Consider the following 19,920-nt stretch of genomic DNA (forward strand, 5'->3'; position numbering starts at 1 on the left):
TGCAGTTCGCTCCGAGGAGCTGGGCAGCCCTCTCCACGTTTCCGCTTTTCCTACCAGTCTCAGTGTGGCTTCTTCAGTGTTCCTTGGTTGAAGAGTCCTCTTAGTTTAGTCCAAAGTTGGTTTTTCCAGACGATAGTTCATAAAATTAGTTTGTAATCCACTTTGGTTCTGGGAGGTAGATGCTGGTACGTCCGCCTACTCCAGCGCCATCTTGTCTCAGTATGAAGAATTTTTTTCTATAAAAATTAAGTTAAAGCCCTGGCCGGTTGGCTCAGTGGTTGAGCATCGGCCTGGAGTCCTGGGTTCGATTCCCGCCAGGGCACACAGGAGAAGCACCCATCTGCTTCTCCACCCCTCCCCCTCTCCTTCCTCTCTATCTCTCTCTTCCCCTCCCACAGCCAAGGCTCCATTGGAGCAAAGTTGGCCCGGACGCTGAGGATGGCTCTATGGCCTCTGCCTCAGGCGCTAGAATGGCTATGGTCGCGACAGAGCGACGCCCCGGATGGGCAGAGCATTGCCCCCTGGTGGGCATGCCGGGTGGATCCCAGTTGGGTGCATGCAAGAGTCTGACTGCCTCCCCATTTCCAACTTCAGAAAAAAAAAAATTAAAAATTAAGTTAAAAAAATAGAATCTTTTGCCTGACCAGGTGGTGGCGCAGTGGATAGAGCGTCGGACTGGGATGCGGAAGACCCAGGTTCGAGACCCCGAGGTCGCCAGCTTGAGCGCGGGCTCATCTGGTTTGAGCAAAAGCTCACCAGCTTTAGCCCAAGGTCACTGGCTCGAGCAAGGGGTTACTCAGTCTGCTGAAAGCCCATGGTCAAGGCACATATGAGAAAGCAATCAATGAACAACTAAGGTGTTGCAATGCGCAATGAAAAACTAATGATTGATGCTTCTCATCTCTCCATTCCTGTCTGTCTATCCCTGTCTATTACTCTCTCTGACACTCTCTCTCTCTCTCTCTCTCTCTCTCTCTCTCTGTGTAAAAAAAAAAAGAAAAAAGAATCTTTTATTACGGAAGATTTACTTTAAAAAAGAAAATTCTAATTGAATTGGATGTGGAGATTACTGTAGAATACTTAGAGAAATTTTTTTAAAATATTAAGATCTGACCCACAAATTATATAATTAATGTCTTTAAATTCTCCCTCCATTTTAAAGAATTCAAAACTTGAAATCATAAATAATACATTATGGGTACAGTTGCATGAAAAGCTGATGTAAAATGCCAATCTGTAGATTCATACACCAAGAAAAGGCCTTGGCCCTAGATCATGGTTTCTTGACCCTAGCACTAAGAACATTTTTTGGACTGGAGAATTCTTTCTTGGGGGTGGGGTGAGGGTAGGAGCAATACTGTCTGGAGAATTAAAAGATGTTTTACAGTTTTTTCTGGCTTCTCTATTACCCACTAGAAGGGAACACAATCACCACTCCACTGTCACAATCAAAAATTGCCACAAGAATATTTCCTTTACACATACTCTTCTAGAACCATGACACTTTTCCTATCGAAAGGTAGAGTCTGTGTTCCTGCTCTTGAACATGGGTAGGCCAGAATGACTGACTCAATAAACAGAATGTAGAAATAACACTGTTGTTTCCAAGGCTAGGTCATAAAAAATGTCTTACTTTCTTTATCTTTATCTCCACCTTCTTTTGGAGCCCCAAAATACCATGTAATAAGTCCAGCTCTCCTTAAGCCATCATACAAGTGACCAAACAAAAATAGAGGTCCCTTAAGCTGCAGTTGACCCAGTCTGCAGGTGTTGTCCCAACTTGGGCAGCAGACACATGAGTGAGCTAGCCTTCAGATGAGAGATCTCAAGTAAGAACCACTTAATGAAGTCAACCTCCAGAACATGAGAAAGAATAAAATGATTGTTGTTTTAAGTTACTAACTTTGGGGGTAGTTTGCTATGAGCAACAGACAACAACAACACGGGCAGATCATGTCAGGAAGAGGAGGAGGCAGCTACACTTATTTTACATATACTTTTTATTGCTTGGGTTTTTTTCGCTGTAACAATTTTATAATTGCAATTTTTTTTTAAGATTTTATTTATTGATTTTTTTTTTTTTTTTTTTTTAGAGGGGGGGAGTGAGAGGGAAGGGGGAGAGGAGCAGGAAGCATCAGCTCGTAGTAGTTGCTTCTCATATGTGCCCTGACCGGGCAAGCCCAGGGTTTCGAATTGGCAACCTCTGCATTCCAGGTCGATGCCTTATCCACTGCACCACCACAGGTCAGGCTATAACTGCAGTTTTTAAAATCCCGAAATCACCTGCTGTCATAGTAAAGAGGGAAAAACTGAGCTCATCCTCAGAAGACGATGAAGCTAAAATTTCTACCTACCCTAACCATTACTTTTTTTAATTTAAGATTTTATTTACTAGGTACTAAACTCATGGATCTGGGTTTTAAAGAACATTTTATGAACTTGACTCCAATGGCAAGAGAAGTGAAGGCAAAGATAAATGAATGGGACTACATCAGAATTAAAAGTTTTTGCTCAGCAAGAGAAACTGATATCAAAATAAACAGACAGCCAACTAAATGGGAACTGATATTTTCTAACGACAGCTCAGATAAGGGCCTAATATCCAAAATTTACAAAGAACTCATAAAACTCAACAACAAACAAACAAACAATCCAATAAAAAAATGGGAAGAGGACATGAACAGACACTTCTCCCAGGAAGAAATACAAATGGCCAACAGATATATGAAAAGATGCTCAGCTTCATTAGTTATTAGAGAAATGCAAATCAAAACTACAATGAGATACCATCTCACCCCTGTTAGATTAGCTATTATCAACAAGTCGGGTAATAACAAATGTTGGAGAAGATGTGGAGAAAAAGGAACCCTCATACACTGTTGGTGGGAATGTAAAGTAGTACAACCACTATGGAGGAAAGTATGGTGGTTCCTCAAAAAACTGAAAATAGAACTACCTTATGACCCAGCAATCCCTCTACTGGGTATATACCCCAAAACCTCAGAATCATTGATACGTAAAGACACATGTAGCCCCATGTTCATAGCATCATTGTTCACAGTGGCCAAGACATGGAAACAACCAAAAAGCCCTTCAACAGAGGATTGGATAAAGAAGATGTGGCACATATACACTATGGAATACTACTCAGCCATAAGAAATGATGACATTAGATCATTTATAGCAAAATGGTGGGATCTTGATAACATTATACGGAGTGAAATAAGTAAATCAGAAAAAAACAAGAACTACATGATTCCATACATTGGTGGAACATAAAAACGAGACTAAGAGACATGGACAAGAGTGTGGTGGTTACCAGGGGTGGGGGGAGGGAGGACGCAGGAGGGAGGGAGGGAGAGATTTAGGGGGAGGGGGAGGGGCACAGAGAAAACTAGATAGAGGGTGACGGAGGACAATGTGACTCTGGGCGAGGGGTATGCAACATAATTTAATGACAAGATAACCTAGACATGTTTTTCTTTGAATATATGTACCCTGAATTATTAATGTCATCCCATTAACATTAATAAAAATTTATTAAAAAAAAGATTTTATTTACTGATTAGAGAGAGAGAGAGAATGGGGGAAGGTGCAGGAAGCATCAACTCATAGTAGTAGTTGCTTCTCATACGTGCCTTGACTGGGCAAGCCCAGGGTTTTGAACTGGCAACCTCAGCATTCCAGGTTGATGCTTGGATCCACTGTGCCACCACTGGTCAAGCTACCCTAATCATTCTTAACCATTGTCATTGGTACCAGCATTTTATGGCAAAATATATTTGTCCGGAACTTGGCATCTATCTAGTACTAAGTACTATTTTTTGATGGATCAGAGGAATTACCCAACCAAGAATAACTCAGATATAGTACTGAGATCTGTATCTCAGGGTTAATCCCTCTTTCTGATCCTATCAAAACCAAACTGAGCTTCTTAAAGTCTAGGCTGATGTCTTACTCATACACTATGTAATCAATATTGGTTAGATGAATGAGAATAAAAGAACTCTAAAAATTACATGGGGGGGGGGGGTAACAAATACAGCAGGGGACAGACCAAAAGGAGACTCAAGGACCTTACACTTAAACTAAGAATTCAATTCATACACATGAAAGGAAAACTAAAATATTTAAAATGTGGTACACCTTACAAGTAAATACACGTAACTGAGTATGTAAATGCAGCCTATATTTGGACTAAATGGTCCAAATGGGAACATATCTCTGAGGAGACATTGAATAAGTTTTACCAAGAAGGTTTTAACTGGCAAGATAAGGATATACAAGCATATCAAGTGGGAAAAGTAGTCAATACCAAAAAATAAAGACTGAAAATATACAACAGGAAGAAAAGTAATTTACTTGAATATAACAGAGAAAACACCTTTAAGAATAAGAAAGTAGGATGTTAGATAGGGAGGAAAGAAAATGTTAGAGAAACTGTAAAAAGCACAGGAATTAAAAATTGAGCCTGACCTGAGTGGTGCAGTGGATAAAGTGTCGACCTGGAATGCTGAGGTCGCTGGTTTGAAACCCTGGGCTTGCCAGGTCAAGGCACATATGGGAATTGATGCTTCCTGCTCTTATCCCTTTTTTTCTCTCTCTTTCTCTCTCCCTGTCTCCTCTCTAAAGTGAATAAGTAAAATATATTTGGAATATACCTGGCTGGTACAGTGGATAGAGCGTTGACATGGGAACCCATTTCAAAACCCCAAGGTTGCCAGCTTAAGCATAGGCTTGCCAACTTGAGTGTGGGATCATCGACATGATCCCATGGTCGCTGGCTTGAGCAAGGGGTCATTGACTTGGCTGGAGCTCTTCCCACCCCCATCAAGGCACATATGAGAAGCAATCAATGAACAACTAAAGTGCTGCAACTATGAATTAATGCTCACTTCCTATCTCTCTGCCTTCCTGTGTCTCTCTACAAAAAAAAAAAAAAAAAAAAAAAAAAAAAAAAAAAAAAGGTATGTAACACAACTCAAACTAAGATAAAGTAACGCTTAAAAGACTTGATGAAAACTATCCTAACAGCACTGCCCTGTGGAACAGAGGAAGGAAGAGGCACGAAGGCCAGTTTACTGCTGCCATCATCTCAGCAAGAAGTGACAAGATGGTAAGTATAGATGTAAACAGCAAGAGCAGTATCTAAGATGCGATACTGAAAGAATTAGCAGAACACTGCTGATGAATTAGATGAGGAAAAAAGTAAAAAAAGGAAAGTTCTAAAAGGGTAAGTTAAACATTTTAAATCTAGGAACTTCAAGGACACAGGCAATTCTTAGAAAGGAAAGGGATAATTAGTGGAAGGAAGAAGATCTGGATAGAAAAGAATTTTAACTAGGACAAAATAGATATTTGCATCAAATGCAACTAAGGTCTATTAGAGTAAAGCTAAAGAAAAATATCAACACACATAAAAATAAGTAGCTAAGGACTGCTTGAAATGTATACAAATTCTTTTTTCTTTTCTTTTTTTTTTTTTTGCAAGAGAGACAGGAAGGGAGAGAGATGAGAAGCATCAGCTCATACTTGCAGCACCTCAGTTATTGATTGCTTTCTCATATGTATCTTGACCTGGGAGCTCCAGCCGCGCCAGTGACCCCTTTGCTCAAGCCAGCAACCCCTCACTCAAGCTGGTGAGCCTGCCTTCAAGCCGGCAACCTCAGGGTTTTGAATCTGGGTCCTCAGCATCCCAAGCTGAAGCTCTATCCACTGCACCACTTGTCAGGAATTGTATACAAATTCTAATGATTCAGCAGGAGAGTAAATACCTTAGAAAGAGAAGTACTGACAGGCTAACTAATAACAAATAAAGAGGTGTGCCTTAATCTGTACTAACCCCTAGTTTAAGCACTTGACTAACACTGCTCATATTCTCACAACAATCCTATGATATGGGTACTATTATTTATCTCCAATATAGAGATGGAGAAAATAAGGCACAGCAAAGTTTACGCAAATTACATAGTTGTGGAGGTCAGATTTGCACCTAAACAGTCTGGCTCCAAATTCCATCTTCTCGCCAACTCAATATTCTAGGATTAACTAAGATCCTGAAAAGAATGATGACAGACCTTAAATAAAAATGAAAAATTAATTTGTGAGGGCAAAGATTCAAGAGATGGTTGAATACCAAAAGTGCATACAGTGAAAAAAAAGTCTTGCTCAACAGAGCCAGGAAACTAGAACTTCCTGACAAAGGGGAGGGAAAGACTGCTTAAGAGTTAGTATGTGAAAATATAAAAGCTTAAGAAAATGAACTGATGATAAACCATTATAGACTAGATGTTTGGGGCATAATACTATTAAGTATAAGATCTAGAAAAATAGCCATGCTTAACCAAAACATAGCCCACTGCACAATTCAGTAGCATAAGTAATTATACAATATGTTTAACATGAGGCAGGCATGCGTCACAGAGGAAACAGTCCAAGTTACAAATAGGTATTTAAGAGTGCCAAGCCCTCTACCACAGAAACAAGTCCATAGTAGGGGCTCAGTAGGTACTATGCTATGTCTGTGTATTTTCCAAATGTTCAGAGGACCACATCAATTTCCTAGTACCATTATGAAAGATGCATATTCCTTGGTCCATCTAAGATTTTTTTTTATTTTTTTTTTGGTATTTTTCCGAAGTTAGAAGTGGGGAGGCAGTCAGACAGACTCCCACATGTGCCCGACTGGGATCCACCCGGCATGCCCACCAGGGGGCAATGCTCTGCCCATCTGGGGCATTGCTCCGTTGCAGCCAGAGCCATTCTAGCGCCTGAGGCGGAGGCCATGGAGCCATCCTCAGCTCCTGGGCCAACTTTGCTCCAATAGAGAGGGAGAAGGGTGGAGAAACAGATGGGCGCTTCTCCTGTGTGCCCTGGCTGGGAATCGAACCTGGGACTTCCACACGCCAGGCCAACGCTCTACCACTGAGTCAACTGGCCAGGGCTGGTCCATCTAAGATTTTAAGAATCTGGTGGTGGAGCTCGGGAAACTAAAATTGTAGTATTTTTTCTCCAGACAATTCTTTCGCAGAAAAATTGAGATGCACAGGCTTCCTCTGTTGTAGCCTAGGTGTTAGAATTCTATGCCTCCCTGTTTATCTCATCTCCTGCGGCTTTGTAAACTGACTCAGGTCTTCCAGCTTCTTCAGTTGCTTATGCTTCATTTGTCATTATTTCTAAAATCTTAGTCCTGGTTTGGTTACATAATCAAAACTTGCCTTTGAGGTTTTTAGCCCCGAAATCCATATCAACTCCAATACTGACATAGGGAAATAAGTTCCAGTTTCTTTCCTTGACATCATGGGGCTTCTGTTAAATATAACATCTGGTGCTGACTGGACACTGGACCCACTCAGTATGTCAATTCTTATGCTGCCAGATCTGTGGAGAAGATGCTCATTGTTGCTCACCATCTAAATTTCTGTTTATTGCCTCTATAGTAAGAGGGCACACATGTCCTGTCATTATCTTGATTTACTGCAAAAGCTTGTCCAGAATGAAAGATATTTTCTAAGAAAATAGTTGTTGTCATCATAGACAGTGTCTATGAAAATGTTCCAGTTTCTGGACTACTGAAGGAGTTTTTCTAAGATGTCTCTTGACTTCAACAAAGAGACAAACAGTGTCCAAAAGGTCTTCTACTTCATATGAGGTAGAACAAAAGAGTCTTTTCATTCAACCAGGGATGCTCTGTGATAGCAACAACTAGAATCCTAACAGAATGGCTTCTGGGTTCTTTCATGGTTTAGCAGATCTGTGAGTCAACTGCAGAGACAGAATATCCATGTTTCTAGCGCTACCTCAGGTTCTCTTTTCCTTTTTTTGTAGTGAGAGACAGAGAGGGACAGTGACAGACAGGAAGGGAGAGAGATGAGAAGCATCAATTTTTCGTTGCAGCTCCTTAGTTTTTCAGTGATTGCTTTCTCATATGTGCCTTGACCAGGCGGGGGGTGGGGGATACAGCAGAGCGAGTGACCCCTTGCTCAAGCCAGCGACCTTGGGCTCAGGGCAGTGACCTTTGGGCTCAAGCCAGCAACCATGGAGCCAATGTCTATGATCCCATGCTCAAGCTAGCAACCCGGCACTCAAGCCAGTGAGCCTACACTCAAGCCGGCAACCTCAGGGTTTGGAACCTGGGTCCTCCATGTCCCAGTTCGATGTTCTATCCACTGCGCTACCACCCGGTCAGGCAGGTTATCTTTTCTTAATTCTGGCTAGTTCTTTGTCATCTTTCTTGTTTGCCTGAGATGACTAACATAATAACTAACAGTAAATTATTTTTTTAATTAATTTTTTAAATTCATTTTAGAGAGGAGAAAGAGAGAGAGAGAGAGAGAGAGAGAGGAAAGAGAGACAGAGAGAGAAGGTGGGGAGGAGCTGGAAGCATCAACTCCCATATGTGCCTTGACCAGGCAAGCCCAGGGTTTCGAACCGGCGACTTCAGCATTTCCAGGTCAATGCTTTATCCACTGCGCCACCACAGGTCAGGCACTAACAGTAAATTATACTGGGAGACTTTTGCCATTTGCAAATTCCTTCTAAGCCTTTATATCCCAGAGTACCTAAACATGCACTGCTAGACTTGACATGTTTACCTGAATGTGCCCTGTTCAACCCCTGCAAGAGAAACCTCCCATGGAGAGTACTCAAAAGCATTAGCTTTTATGAAAGATGACTTGCCCCATGCCTTACCTGCCAACGTCATGGAATAGAAATAGACAGTTAACTCACAGTCATGCCATGCATTCAGATTTCTTTCTGGCCAACTGAACTAAAGGGATCACACTGGTGCCACCAAGAGGTAAACTGTAGTTGAAAGAGCAGTTCTAATCCACCTACAAGTCAAAGTTAAGTAGAAACAGAAACTATAAATAACTAAAGCAGCAAGGCAAAGAGAAGTGGAAGGGAGAAAGGTAGATGAAGCAGACATAGAAATATAAGGCAAGACAAGAAACCATATACTGTATCCCTGATATGAGAGACAGAGAGCCTCACTTCTCAGATTTCTGACAGTTCTCCCACTTATACATGGTCTAGCTGTTCCTCGTCAAATCAGAACAGCTGGATCCCAACAACAACCTCTCCTCAAAGCTAAACAATTCCTGATTAAAGCTCTTTTTTAAAAGAATGTACACCAAGATAAATAAAAAAGCTGGCAACAGATAAATCCAAAGAGAAAAAACAAATTGTACTACAAAGACAGTAAAATCTCAGGTAGCTACAAAAAAGCTCTCTATATATGAATTCAACTTATCAAGAAGTACCACCAATATTTATATTTTTGTCAACAAATTAAAATATAATTGATCTAGATCAAAGTACATTATCAGGGTTGACAAATAAAAAGCTGTCTCACACCCAGAAGACAAAGCCATGATATATCTTTTCTGTTAATATATTTGAAAATATTTTGTTAGCTCTTTAAAGTAGACCTTTGCTGTTTGATGTCTGTAATAATCAGCAGTATGTTGGATTAATAGCTTCATCTTTGACAGGCTTTATAATTCATACAGCTTATAAAGACAAAGCAAAATATAACCAGTCCTGTAACTTGCCTTTAATTCAATGGTCCTTTCTTATATTTAGATTAACAACAGTCTCAAGATACCCTTTCGTTTTTCCCCTCTAATTATCCTTTCTCTGAAAATCTTTGAACAGACTTGAAAACAAGTTCTCTTACAACAAATCCAAAGAGATCTTAACAGGAGCTCACAATTAATTAATCTGACAATTTTGCTTCAACACTGCCAAAGACCAAACTAATGTCAGAATAACTATAATTCCAGTTATCTAATACAGATGCTCGCATACTTTCCCTCTGGAAAGAAATATATTATTTAAATCTTGAATTCATTTAAATCTTTCACGTTTTAGTTACAGAAATTTTAAAAACTTCTGTTAACTTATACTAAAAAAGCTTAATGATACTAATAAGTTGTCAAGTAAAGTTTACCCATTTTTTAATTATCAAAACAAGAAAGTCTGATAGGAATTTTCCATAAAACTTTGCATGATGTGTCAAAGGAATTTCTAATAATTGGTATTTTTCTCCTTAATTTTACTGCCAAAACAGAATTATGAATAAGAGGGGAATTAGTCAATCTCTATGGTCACAGAATAGTTCTGAATCTTGATAGCGGTGGTGGTTACAGAATCCACACGCGATAAGATGGCAGAGAACTATATACACATTGTACCAATGTCAATTTCCTGGTTTTAATATTGTACTAAAGTTATGTAAGATATAACCATTAGGGGAAACTGAATGAAATGTACAAAGCTCTCTATTATTTTTGCAATTTCCTGTAAATTTACAATTTCTTTAAAATTAAAAGCAATTAAGCAAACAATTTCTGAGTTCACTTAATGATACCAAAAATACCATATATAAAAAACAAATAACCTAAGTACCTCCCTGTTTAAAACTGAAACCTAGCCAGGTAACACACACAGACTTACATGGTCAATAACAGCATGAAGACACCTAACCAACATGCCATCAGTTAAACATTACATTTCAGAAAATGGAACTTAAAATTGAAAGTAACCAATAACCTGTGCTTATTAAATGATTCCTTGTTTTAGGTCAGTTGATGCCTATAATACATTGAAAAGCAAGCAATACACATATATATTTTTTAATTATTATACTTTAATTAAAGGAACTTTTTTGAGGAAAAAAAATACCTTGAAGAAATTTATATTTAACCTTAAACCAACCACCACTGGATGGAAATGGCATCTTTTTGACAAAGCATGACATAGTATTCTAAGTAAGATCATGCCGTCTGCCATCTTTACAGAGAAGTCTTCCTTAGAGAAGAATGTACTGTAACTATTCTTGTCTTGAGTGGTTCCAAATTGTTAGTATGTAAAACTAAACATAGCCTATCTTTGACTCCAAAACAATGCATTTTCAACCAAATAAAGATAATATTGAGAATAGTTACTTTCAAGTTCTCCACAATAAACAATTACGTTCCATTAAGGCAAATGCTGGCTAAATTAGTGGTTGCAAACCACAGTAATAATACAGCATCCTACAAAAATCACATTCTAACATCTGAACTTATACCTAAGCTATCATCCTGCTATCCCAATACAATAGTTTTGGGTAACATTTATCCTTGTATGGCTCAGTTTGATAAAAAAACAGAACACTCTCCGAGAAGAATGAGACACAGATATAAATCATCATATGTGTATCATCTACCACTTAGAAAAACCAACTGAAGCAGTACTGGAATAAACAACAAGTACAAACATCAGTTTGTAAATAAACAGATGTCTGTCTAACGTGGCTTCCAGATCATATAATACAACTATTCAATTGTCCCAATAGCAACTTACGGAAAACACATTACTTGAAATGGAGTGAGAATTCAAAATTGAAGGAAAAAAGTAAAAGAAACTATACAAAGTTAATACATCTTTAGTGAAGTTAGGTGAGAAGATATGAAAAGTTGAGAGTATCAACTTTTCATCAAGTTGGGAAATCTAGGTTAGAACGCTAGAAAAATATATTAACAGGGCTAGGAAAGTGATTTTTAAAATTATAGTCTGAATTAGCCAATAAGCTAACTAGTATTATTATTTTGGGAGAGAAAGAAAAGCCAGACAACAGAATATACTACCATCCTTCATATAGCAATATACTTTAAAGTTCACATTTAATTCTTTACTTTTGAAGAAACTGTTAACAAATACCAATCCTCACAGACTAATACCCAATCCTCTTTATCCATGCTACGGGGTATTTGGTCCACCAGTAATCTGGCATGGCTAAAAGTCTAGGATCAGTAATAAAATGTAAGGCAGGAACCAGAACATAAGATTATCTGGTATAACACAATAATTATAATAGTTAACATTTATGATATGTCAGAAGCATTCTAAGAACTTAACAATGCCTGACCTGTGGTGGCACAGTGGATAAAGCATCGACCTGGAATGCTGAGGTCACTGGTTCAAACCCTGGGCGTGCCTGGTAAAGGCACATATGGGAGCTTATGCTTCCTGTTCTTCCACCCTTCTCTCTCTCTTTTTCTCTCTCTCTCTCTCTAAAATGAAAAAAGAAAAAAAAAGGACTTAACAGCATTCTAAGGGCTCACAATAATCCTATGAAGGCCTGACCAGGCAGTGGCACAATAGAGAGAATGTTGACCTGGGACTCTGAGGCCCCAGGTTCAAAACCCCTAGGTTGTCAACTTAAGCACAGGGTCACTGGCTTGAGTGCGGACTCATCCACCTGATCCCATGGTTGCTGGTTTGAGCCCAAAGGTCATTGGCCTGAAGCTCAAGGTCACTAACTTGAAGCTCAAGTTGCTGGCTTGAGCAAGGGGTCACTAGCTCAACTTGAGCCCCCCTAGCCAAGGCATGTATGAAAGACAATCAATGAACAACTAAAGTGACACAAGAGTTGATACTTCTCATCTTTCTCCCTTTCCTGTCTCTCTCCTTCTCACAAAAAAAAAAACAAAAAAAAAAAAAACACACACACAAAAAAACCTTCCTTTGAAAGAATATTTATTCCCATTCTAATGATGAAGTAATTCAGACAGAGACAAATTTAAAAATCTGCCCAAGATCACACAGCCAGTAAGTAGCAGAGCCAGGATCTGGACACAGGTGGAGTGACTATTTGGACTTATCTAAAGGACTAGAGAACCAGAGAAGGATTACAGGCAAAGTATGGCTAAAAATCAAAATCACATTATTTTAGCAAGATCCCTAAGGTAGGGTTGAAGAATGACTAAGGAAAAACACTGAAAGCAGCAAGATTAGTTAAGAGACTGATGTGGCAAGCCAGGAATAATGAAGGCCTGAATTAAGGGAATGGCAATAGAATGAAAATTAAGTGAATAGATAAAACACAAAGGATGCAAAATCGACTTGACTTCATGATTGGATGAAAAGAGTAAAAATGATTCCACAGCTTGACTGACTAGGCCCAACCCAACAGCTTCACATTTCAAGCATATGATTACTTTATCAAAACTTAAAGATACGATCAATCTTAAGTCATCCTTACCTCAGCAATGGCCACAGCATTTGACTTCCTCTCTTTGAAAAAAATATGATTATATATATTAAAACTTCTGCCTGACCAGGCGGTGGTGCAGTGGATACAGTGTCGGACTGGGATGCGGAAGACCCAGGTTCGAAACCCCGAGGTTACCAGCTTGAGCACGGGCTCATCTGGTTTGAGCAAAGCTCACCAGCTTGGACCCAAGGTCGCTGGCTCCAGAAAGGGGTTACTCGGTCTGCTGAAGGCCCACGGTCAAGGCACAGATGAGAAAGCAATCAATGAACAACTAAGGTGTCGCAACGAAAAACTGATGATTGATGCTTCTCATTTCTCTCCGTTCCTGTCTGTCTGTCCCTATCTATCCCTCTCTCTGACTCTCTGTCTCTGTAATAAAAAGATAAAAAAATAAAAACTTCTGTACTTGGCAAATTCCACACTAATTATTTAATATGTATACAGTAAAGAGAGATATTAAATGTTTTCAATAAACCACATGCAGACCATTGACAAATCACTGAAAGTAAGATGGACAGAGAAGCTATAGAGAATACATCCAGTATGTGGAGTTTAGGAAACATTGTTCATACTCAGCACTCTAAGTGTAAGAAATAATCTAAATACCTTTGAATAAATTAGATTACAAATTGACCTCTTAAAGGAGGGGTCTATGACCATCTATTTTAGGATTTTTAAAAAGCAAAATAATGTAACTTCAAAGCTAAATCAACTATTGTTCTTTTTTCTCCTATTGTCTGGAAATGTAAAAAAAAAAATACTATTCTTATACCCCAAGTAAAAACTCTGTAAAAGATTTCATTAACATTATAATAACCATTAGAAAAACTTAGGTAACTTCATCCTTATTACCACTATGAGGGTAAAAAAAAAAACTATTCATGTGCTCACTTCCGAAGCACATACACTGAAAAACTATGATAATGCCAGGAACTTCCAGTAACTAAATGCTCTTGGAAAGTGTCCAAGACAATGTTATAGTAAATTTCCAACTTGTTTCATCTAAGATCAAGATAAACAAGTATCTAAAGCACTGGATTATGTTTAAATAGACTCTAACTAAAAGGTTTATGTCAAGTAATCATTCGGAAAAATCTTTATGTTGTATATATTATAGGCCCTAAGTCCAGTAAGGGTCAACTAGGGAGATAGCTGCACCTAGGAATCAAAGTCACATATTACTTAACCTTATTTTGAGAAAAATTTCAATACCAATGGTTTCCATTTTGAGAGAACTAGATTTTGGCAAAATCTGTTAAAGTAATGGTTTACAGTAATAGTGAAAATCTCCATAGCAGGGGTCCCCAAACTATGGCCCATGGGCAGATGCGGCCCCCTGTGGCCATTTACCGCCCCGCACTTCCGGAAGGGGCACCTCTTTCATTGGTCAGTGAGAGGAGCACATTGACCATCTCATTAGCCAAAAGCAGGCCCATAGTTCCCATTGAAATACTGGTCAGTTTGTTGATTTAAATTTACTTGTTCTTTATTTTAAACATTGTATTTGTTCCCATTTTGTTTTTTTATTTTAAAATAAGATATGTACAGTGTGCACAGGGATTTGTTCATAGTTTTTTTTATAGTCTGGCCCTCCAACGGTCTGAGGGACAGTGAACTGGCCCCCTGTGTAAAAGGTTTGGGGACCCTGCTCCATAGTTTCTATAATGTGGGCAGCATGTAGTGGTGGTTACACTTTCATTCCTAGCTTGAGCCACTCTTTAGTCTCCTGTTATTTGTGGTTCAGATTCCTTTTTTATGGCTTGCACATCTGATAGGTATATACCAATTTCATATATCATATAAGCAAACATAGAGGTGTTTTATATGTGTAAGTGCATATGTGAATGTACAGATATAACACTCTAGACAAGCTGGGATTTCTACTCATAACAACTGATTTTGAAATTAAAGTCCTACTAAATTGGGAAGAAAACGCCAGCAGTTGTAAGAAAAATCTACCCAAACAGTAAAGGGAGCTTTAAAATTAACTATAGAACCAAAAAATCTAAATAAAGCAGGTTCACAAAACGGACAAAGCCAACACATTTTCACTAAGTATCTTTATTTGTAAATGTTCACATTTTTAAAAAGTTAACCAGTACACCAATTTACATTTATGAAAAACGACATCATAAGATAATTTCCTAATTCCCAAAAGAAATCATTCAAGTTTAAAGATCTGCATATAAAAATAACAAAAGAGCTACAATGAAATGAACAGAAAAAGCAAACATGGTTTTACAGGAAACATTAAAAGTGGGAGAGACTAGCCTGACCAGGCGGTGGCGCAGTGGGTAGAGCATAGGACTGGGATGCGGAAGGACCCAGGTTCGAGACCCCGAGGTCGCCAGCTTGAGTGCAGGCTCATCTGACTTGAGCAAATAAAAAAAAAAGCTCACCAGCTTTGCTGGCTCAAGCAAGGGGTTACTCAGTCTGCTGAAGGCCCGCAATCAAGGCACATATGAGAAAGCAATCAATGAACAACCAAGGTGTCGCAACGAAAAACTGATGATTGATGCTTCTCATCTCTCCGTTCCTGTCTGTCTGTCCCTATCTATCCCTCTCTCTGACTCTCTCTGTCCTTGTAAAAAAAACAAAACAAAAACAAAACAAAAAAGTGGGAGAGACTAAATATAATACATAAAACATCCAAAATGAAGGAATTAGATTTAAATATTATCAATGTGTTCAGTATCTACTGAAACAAACAATGCCATTCCAATCAACCCTTTCCATAAAAGTTGCCCTAAATTAGTTATTTCTATATTTTAAATAATGAACTAAGGAGAGATTTGTGACAATACATTTTATAATTTACCAAATCTGTGCTATTAAATTTATATTAGTGACGCTTTACTCAAGGATTGTGCTAAGGACACTGAAATCTGTTAGTACAACAGTGAAAACGAAGCCCCACCAGACACTGAACATAAAGCCGACCCCTAAAGGATGCTTGATGCACGTTTGCAACCACAGTATTCAAGTGATCACTCAACTAGCAGCAGACTGGTTAAAAACAGTTAGGATTTTCAACTTTCATTATATAGGCAACATTTTCAAAAGCAATCATATTAAAAGAAATGTGTCTTTCACAATTTACGGGATGAAATCTTAAGGACAAGCACCAATGCCCTGATACCTACTTTTTTTGTAAACCATATGACTTCCACATGCTGAGAATGTTTTATGCTTTAACCTGCAGTAAAGGCTTTACATCATTTTAATGCTTGTGCTTAAAATGCAATGGAATCACTCCAATGAATGCAAGGAATATATCTGGTTTACTCTGTAATGATTTCAACCAGACTACTAGTCAGAGAAAGTTCAATAAAAGCTTTTCCAGTAACTTTGTGTTTTTATAGAAGAAAACAAAATCAGAAGAGTGGGTAGAAGAACAAATAGTCTTGTCTAACGGAGTATCTTTCAGCCAAAAAAACAAAACAAAACACTCTTATGTAGTTATTTAGGATTTTTTCTCCAGTTTTTACAAAATAATGTTTTAGGTAAACAGAAGGTTAAAACAAAAATATTCTGGAAATCCTACTCTATAACAAGGTAAGGGCTCATCCTTGTATCAACATATTCTATATTCTAAGTTGGAGATCTTGTTTCTATTCAGGTCAATCCAAATATATATGCTGCCTCATTCGTACAGTCAGCTTATCTGTGTGAATGACCAACTGCAGAAATTTCAAGTTGAAAAGGTTATAAAACATATTATAATATTACATGTTGTATCTATGCAAGTTTTTTACGGAATCTAAAGATCCTTTACTGATAGGTTCAAGAATTGATAAATTTGGAACCAAATATGTAAATACACTAAATTATTAACAGTCAAAAGAGAAATTATGCCAATTCCTTTAGTTATTTAAAAGCCTATTACACTAAATATCAGTCACATGAGAAAGGTTGATAAACATATTTCAGACCAAAGGAAGTACAAAATATATTATCTTAAATTCTTCTGGTGGGATGTTATTAAATATTAAAGACTGTGAGAAACAAGATGTTGCAATTCCCTTCCCTTTATAACTCTGAGAGAAAAAATCAGAATTCAAATTTTCCAAACTTGTATATGTAAATCAACTGGATCTAACAACTTAGTAGCAGTTTTAAAATAAGTTTAATACAAAGCACTGCAACTTTGATGGGGCAATTACCTGTGGCTAAATGCAAAATAGAAACAAATGCAGGTCCTTTTCGTCTAAAGAAGTACTTTACACAAAAACCCACAAAAAAGCACAACAGTATTAGTACAAACTAAATAAATAGGCACAGGAGGCATTATGTCCATCCATGAAGATAAATGTACCATGCATGCTAAGAAAGAAAAGGGAAAGGAAAGGGAAAGGGGAGAAAGGAGAGAAAGGAGAGAAAGGAGAGAAAGGGTAGGAAAGGAAAGGAAAGGAAAGGAAAGGAAAGGAAAGGAAAGGAGGGAGGGAGGGAAGGAGGGAGGGGGAAAGAAGGAAGGAAGGAAGGAAGGAAGGGAGGGGGAGAGAGAGAGAGGGAAAGAGAGATGGAATGGTGAAAGAGAGGGAAGGCAGAGTTCTGTATACCTGCAGGATCCCAAAGAAATCACTCCACCTACATGAAACATGAGGGTTTTTAAAGCTTCAGAGTAAATGTATAAAGCAATCACGTTATACCATTCAACTTTACACAGTATCTTTAATGCCAACTGCATTCTCCCCTTCACTCACCAAATGCCTCCTTAGTCTTCCGTACCAGCCTTCAGACAAATGCGAAGCAGAACAGGGTGGGGTAGAAGAAAAATACAAACAGCGCCTTTCAGCTACTCCCCCCTACCCCCGCCTCCAAATAATTTACAACAGTTCTTCCTTCCACGAAAATAAGTCGCCCTATCTCAAGATACCCAACAGTCATTTTGTGTCTCTAGTAGACAGCGATGCCTACACATGTCAGCACTCCCGACCCCGACCTCACGCCCCCGAATTTTAAGTAATGTTTAATGCATTTAACACCGCAGACACTGAGATCCCCCTACCTGCTGTTTCGGGGTGAGGGTGGGTGGAGGACTCCTTTCCAAGTAGCCCCAATAGTGTAACCAAGACAGGGTTCCGGAATAAAATATTAAGAACACTTTTCCTTTCCCACCTCATCTACCGGCTTAAGGGCGCAGAAAATCCCTCTGGCCACCACCTCCTCTCTACGGCTCTCTTGCCGGGAGTTTGGGGTGGAGATGTGCGCAGGGGTGGAGGTGGAGGTGGAGGTGGAGGCGGGGAGGACGAGCGCGACCGGGCAATGGGACGCAAACGAGTTGCTAACCCCAGCTGCCCCGCACCACGGCGCCAGCCCGAGGATCCAGGTCCCGGACCTCACGCACGCTTCTCTGCCCAGGCCCAGCTACAAGCGATGACTCCAGCTATCTAACTTCCTATCGCCAGACATTTATCCAAGACTAACACATCACACAAGTACACGTCACACAGTTTAAAACTGTTACAAGCCCCAAACCTACACATCTCCGATTCACCTTACAGTTTCCCAAACTCCTCACAGGAGACCCCACCTCCAGGATTCAAACCTTCTGCCCACAGTGGAGGAGACCAGGAGAAAAGAGTTGGGGAGCAGCCGACGCCTTTCAAATTACCGCCCCCCACAAACTGCCCCACCCCACACCCTGCGTACGGGTCACCCGCTCAGCAGCCCCGGGCTCCCTCCCTCCTCTCAATCCGGTCGTTTAAGAGACCCAGCCCCAGCCCACTCACTTTCTCCTCAAAACCTCGCCAAAAGAAAAAAGGAAAAAGAAAGAAAGAAAAAAAAAAAGAAAGTGAAAAGAAAGAAGTGAAGAAAGAGACTTGAGATAGTCCGGTTTGAAAACCGCTCGACTCACCTCGGAATCGTTGCAGAGTTCTCTCCGCGCGGCACAGCCCCCTCCCCAACGTCCCAGTACGAACCGCTGATGGGGAGGAGAGGAAAGCGGGAGGGGGAGGGGTGTCTTCCGCGTGGGGCGCCAGTCAGGAGGGGACTGGGGAGGGGTTGAGGTCCGCGCAGGAAGAGGAGAAGGGGGAGGGGAAGCCCCTATCTCCCAGTCTCTCCCTGAAATCCTCCCTTGTCTCAATCACATCAGACTGACTGTCTTTGTCTGGCTGACAACCGCCATATTGATGTCAACAGCCCCGCTCCCACCTGCTGCAGCGGGGCGGCCCTGGGAGTTGTAGTTCTTGCCTCCCTTGAGTAAAGGCGCGGAGCTTAGCGTCCAGAGACCCCAGAGAACTACAACTCCCGGCAAGAGCCGCGCCCATCGGCCTTCCCACAGGGAGGAGGGGAAAGGGGCGCCGGAGCCGTGGGGACTACAGATCCCAGAATACCATGGGGTCAGGCCCAGACTGGGGACATGATATCATGCTGGCGTGGAGAGGGAGGATTAATTAGCGGGGGATGAATTTCAGCTGACGGAAGGAGGTGTTTACTGAGAAAAGGGAGGAAAAGGAAAGATAACTACAGTTCCCATGATATATGAAGATATGACTACAGTTCCCATGATGCCCCGGAAAGGGGGCGCAGGGAAGAAAGACTGCAGGTCCCGCGATGCTCTCCTCTGGCGAGCGGTGGAGCTTGAACCGGAAGACTCTGTCAGGGTTTGAGGAGTCCAGTGACTGGTGTTGAACAACCAAAAGTCTGATATGAAACTGGTGAGTCTCCGCTTCTAGGTCAGAGGGGCAATGGTTATGCCATATCCGTCTCTAAAGGGGTGGCGATTAGAAACTAGTAAGTGAGGTGGACTAAGGAAAGCTGCTGTTGTTGAGGGTGTTAAAATCACAGCTCCCTTACCCCAATCTACACACAACTGCCAGGAGATCTTATTCATTCTTGGAGGGTCCCTTTGGTTCGATAAGAGGTTGACTGGAACG

The 19,920-nt window shown here is 40.1% G+C and overlaps 2 protein-coding genes across 11 annotated transcripts in view; one reads left to right on the forward strand and one right to left on the reverse strand.

Moving 5' to 3' along the window:
• The window catches only part of HMBOX1 (homeobox containing 1), a 250,723-nt gene extending 231,548 nt beyond the window's left edge, over window positions 1-19,175 (reverse strand). For all 10 annotated transcript variants that reach the window (XM_066388351.1, XM_066388318.1, XM_066388290.1 and 7 more), the window contains exon 1: window positions 18,900-19,175. The gene's annotated coding sequence lies outside the window, so the exon portion shown is untranslated. The remainder of the gene's footprint in view (window positions 1-18,899) is intronic.
• A 252-nt stretch (window positions 19,176-19,427) lies between these two features.
• The window catches only part of INTS9 (integrator complex subunit 9), a 101,587-nt gene continuing 101,094 nt past the window's right edge, over window positions 19,428-19,920 (forward strand). The window contains exon 1 of the mRNA XM_066388364.1: window positions 19,428-19,701. Within this exon, the coding sequence (XP_066244461.1) occupies window positions 19,693-19,701 (9 nt within the window). The 5' untranslated portion in view covers window positions 19,428-19,692. The remainder of the gene's footprint in view (window positions 19,702-19,920) is intronic.

Source organism: Saccopteryx leptura, chromosome 1 (genome assembly GCF_036850995.1).
Source record: "Saccopteryx leptura isolate mSacLep1 chromosome 1, mSacLep1_pri_phased_curated, whole genome shotgun sequence".
NCBI classification, from domain to species: Eukaryota; Metazoa; Chordata; class Mammalia; order Chiroptera; family Emballonuridae; genus Saccopteryx; species Saccopteryx leptura.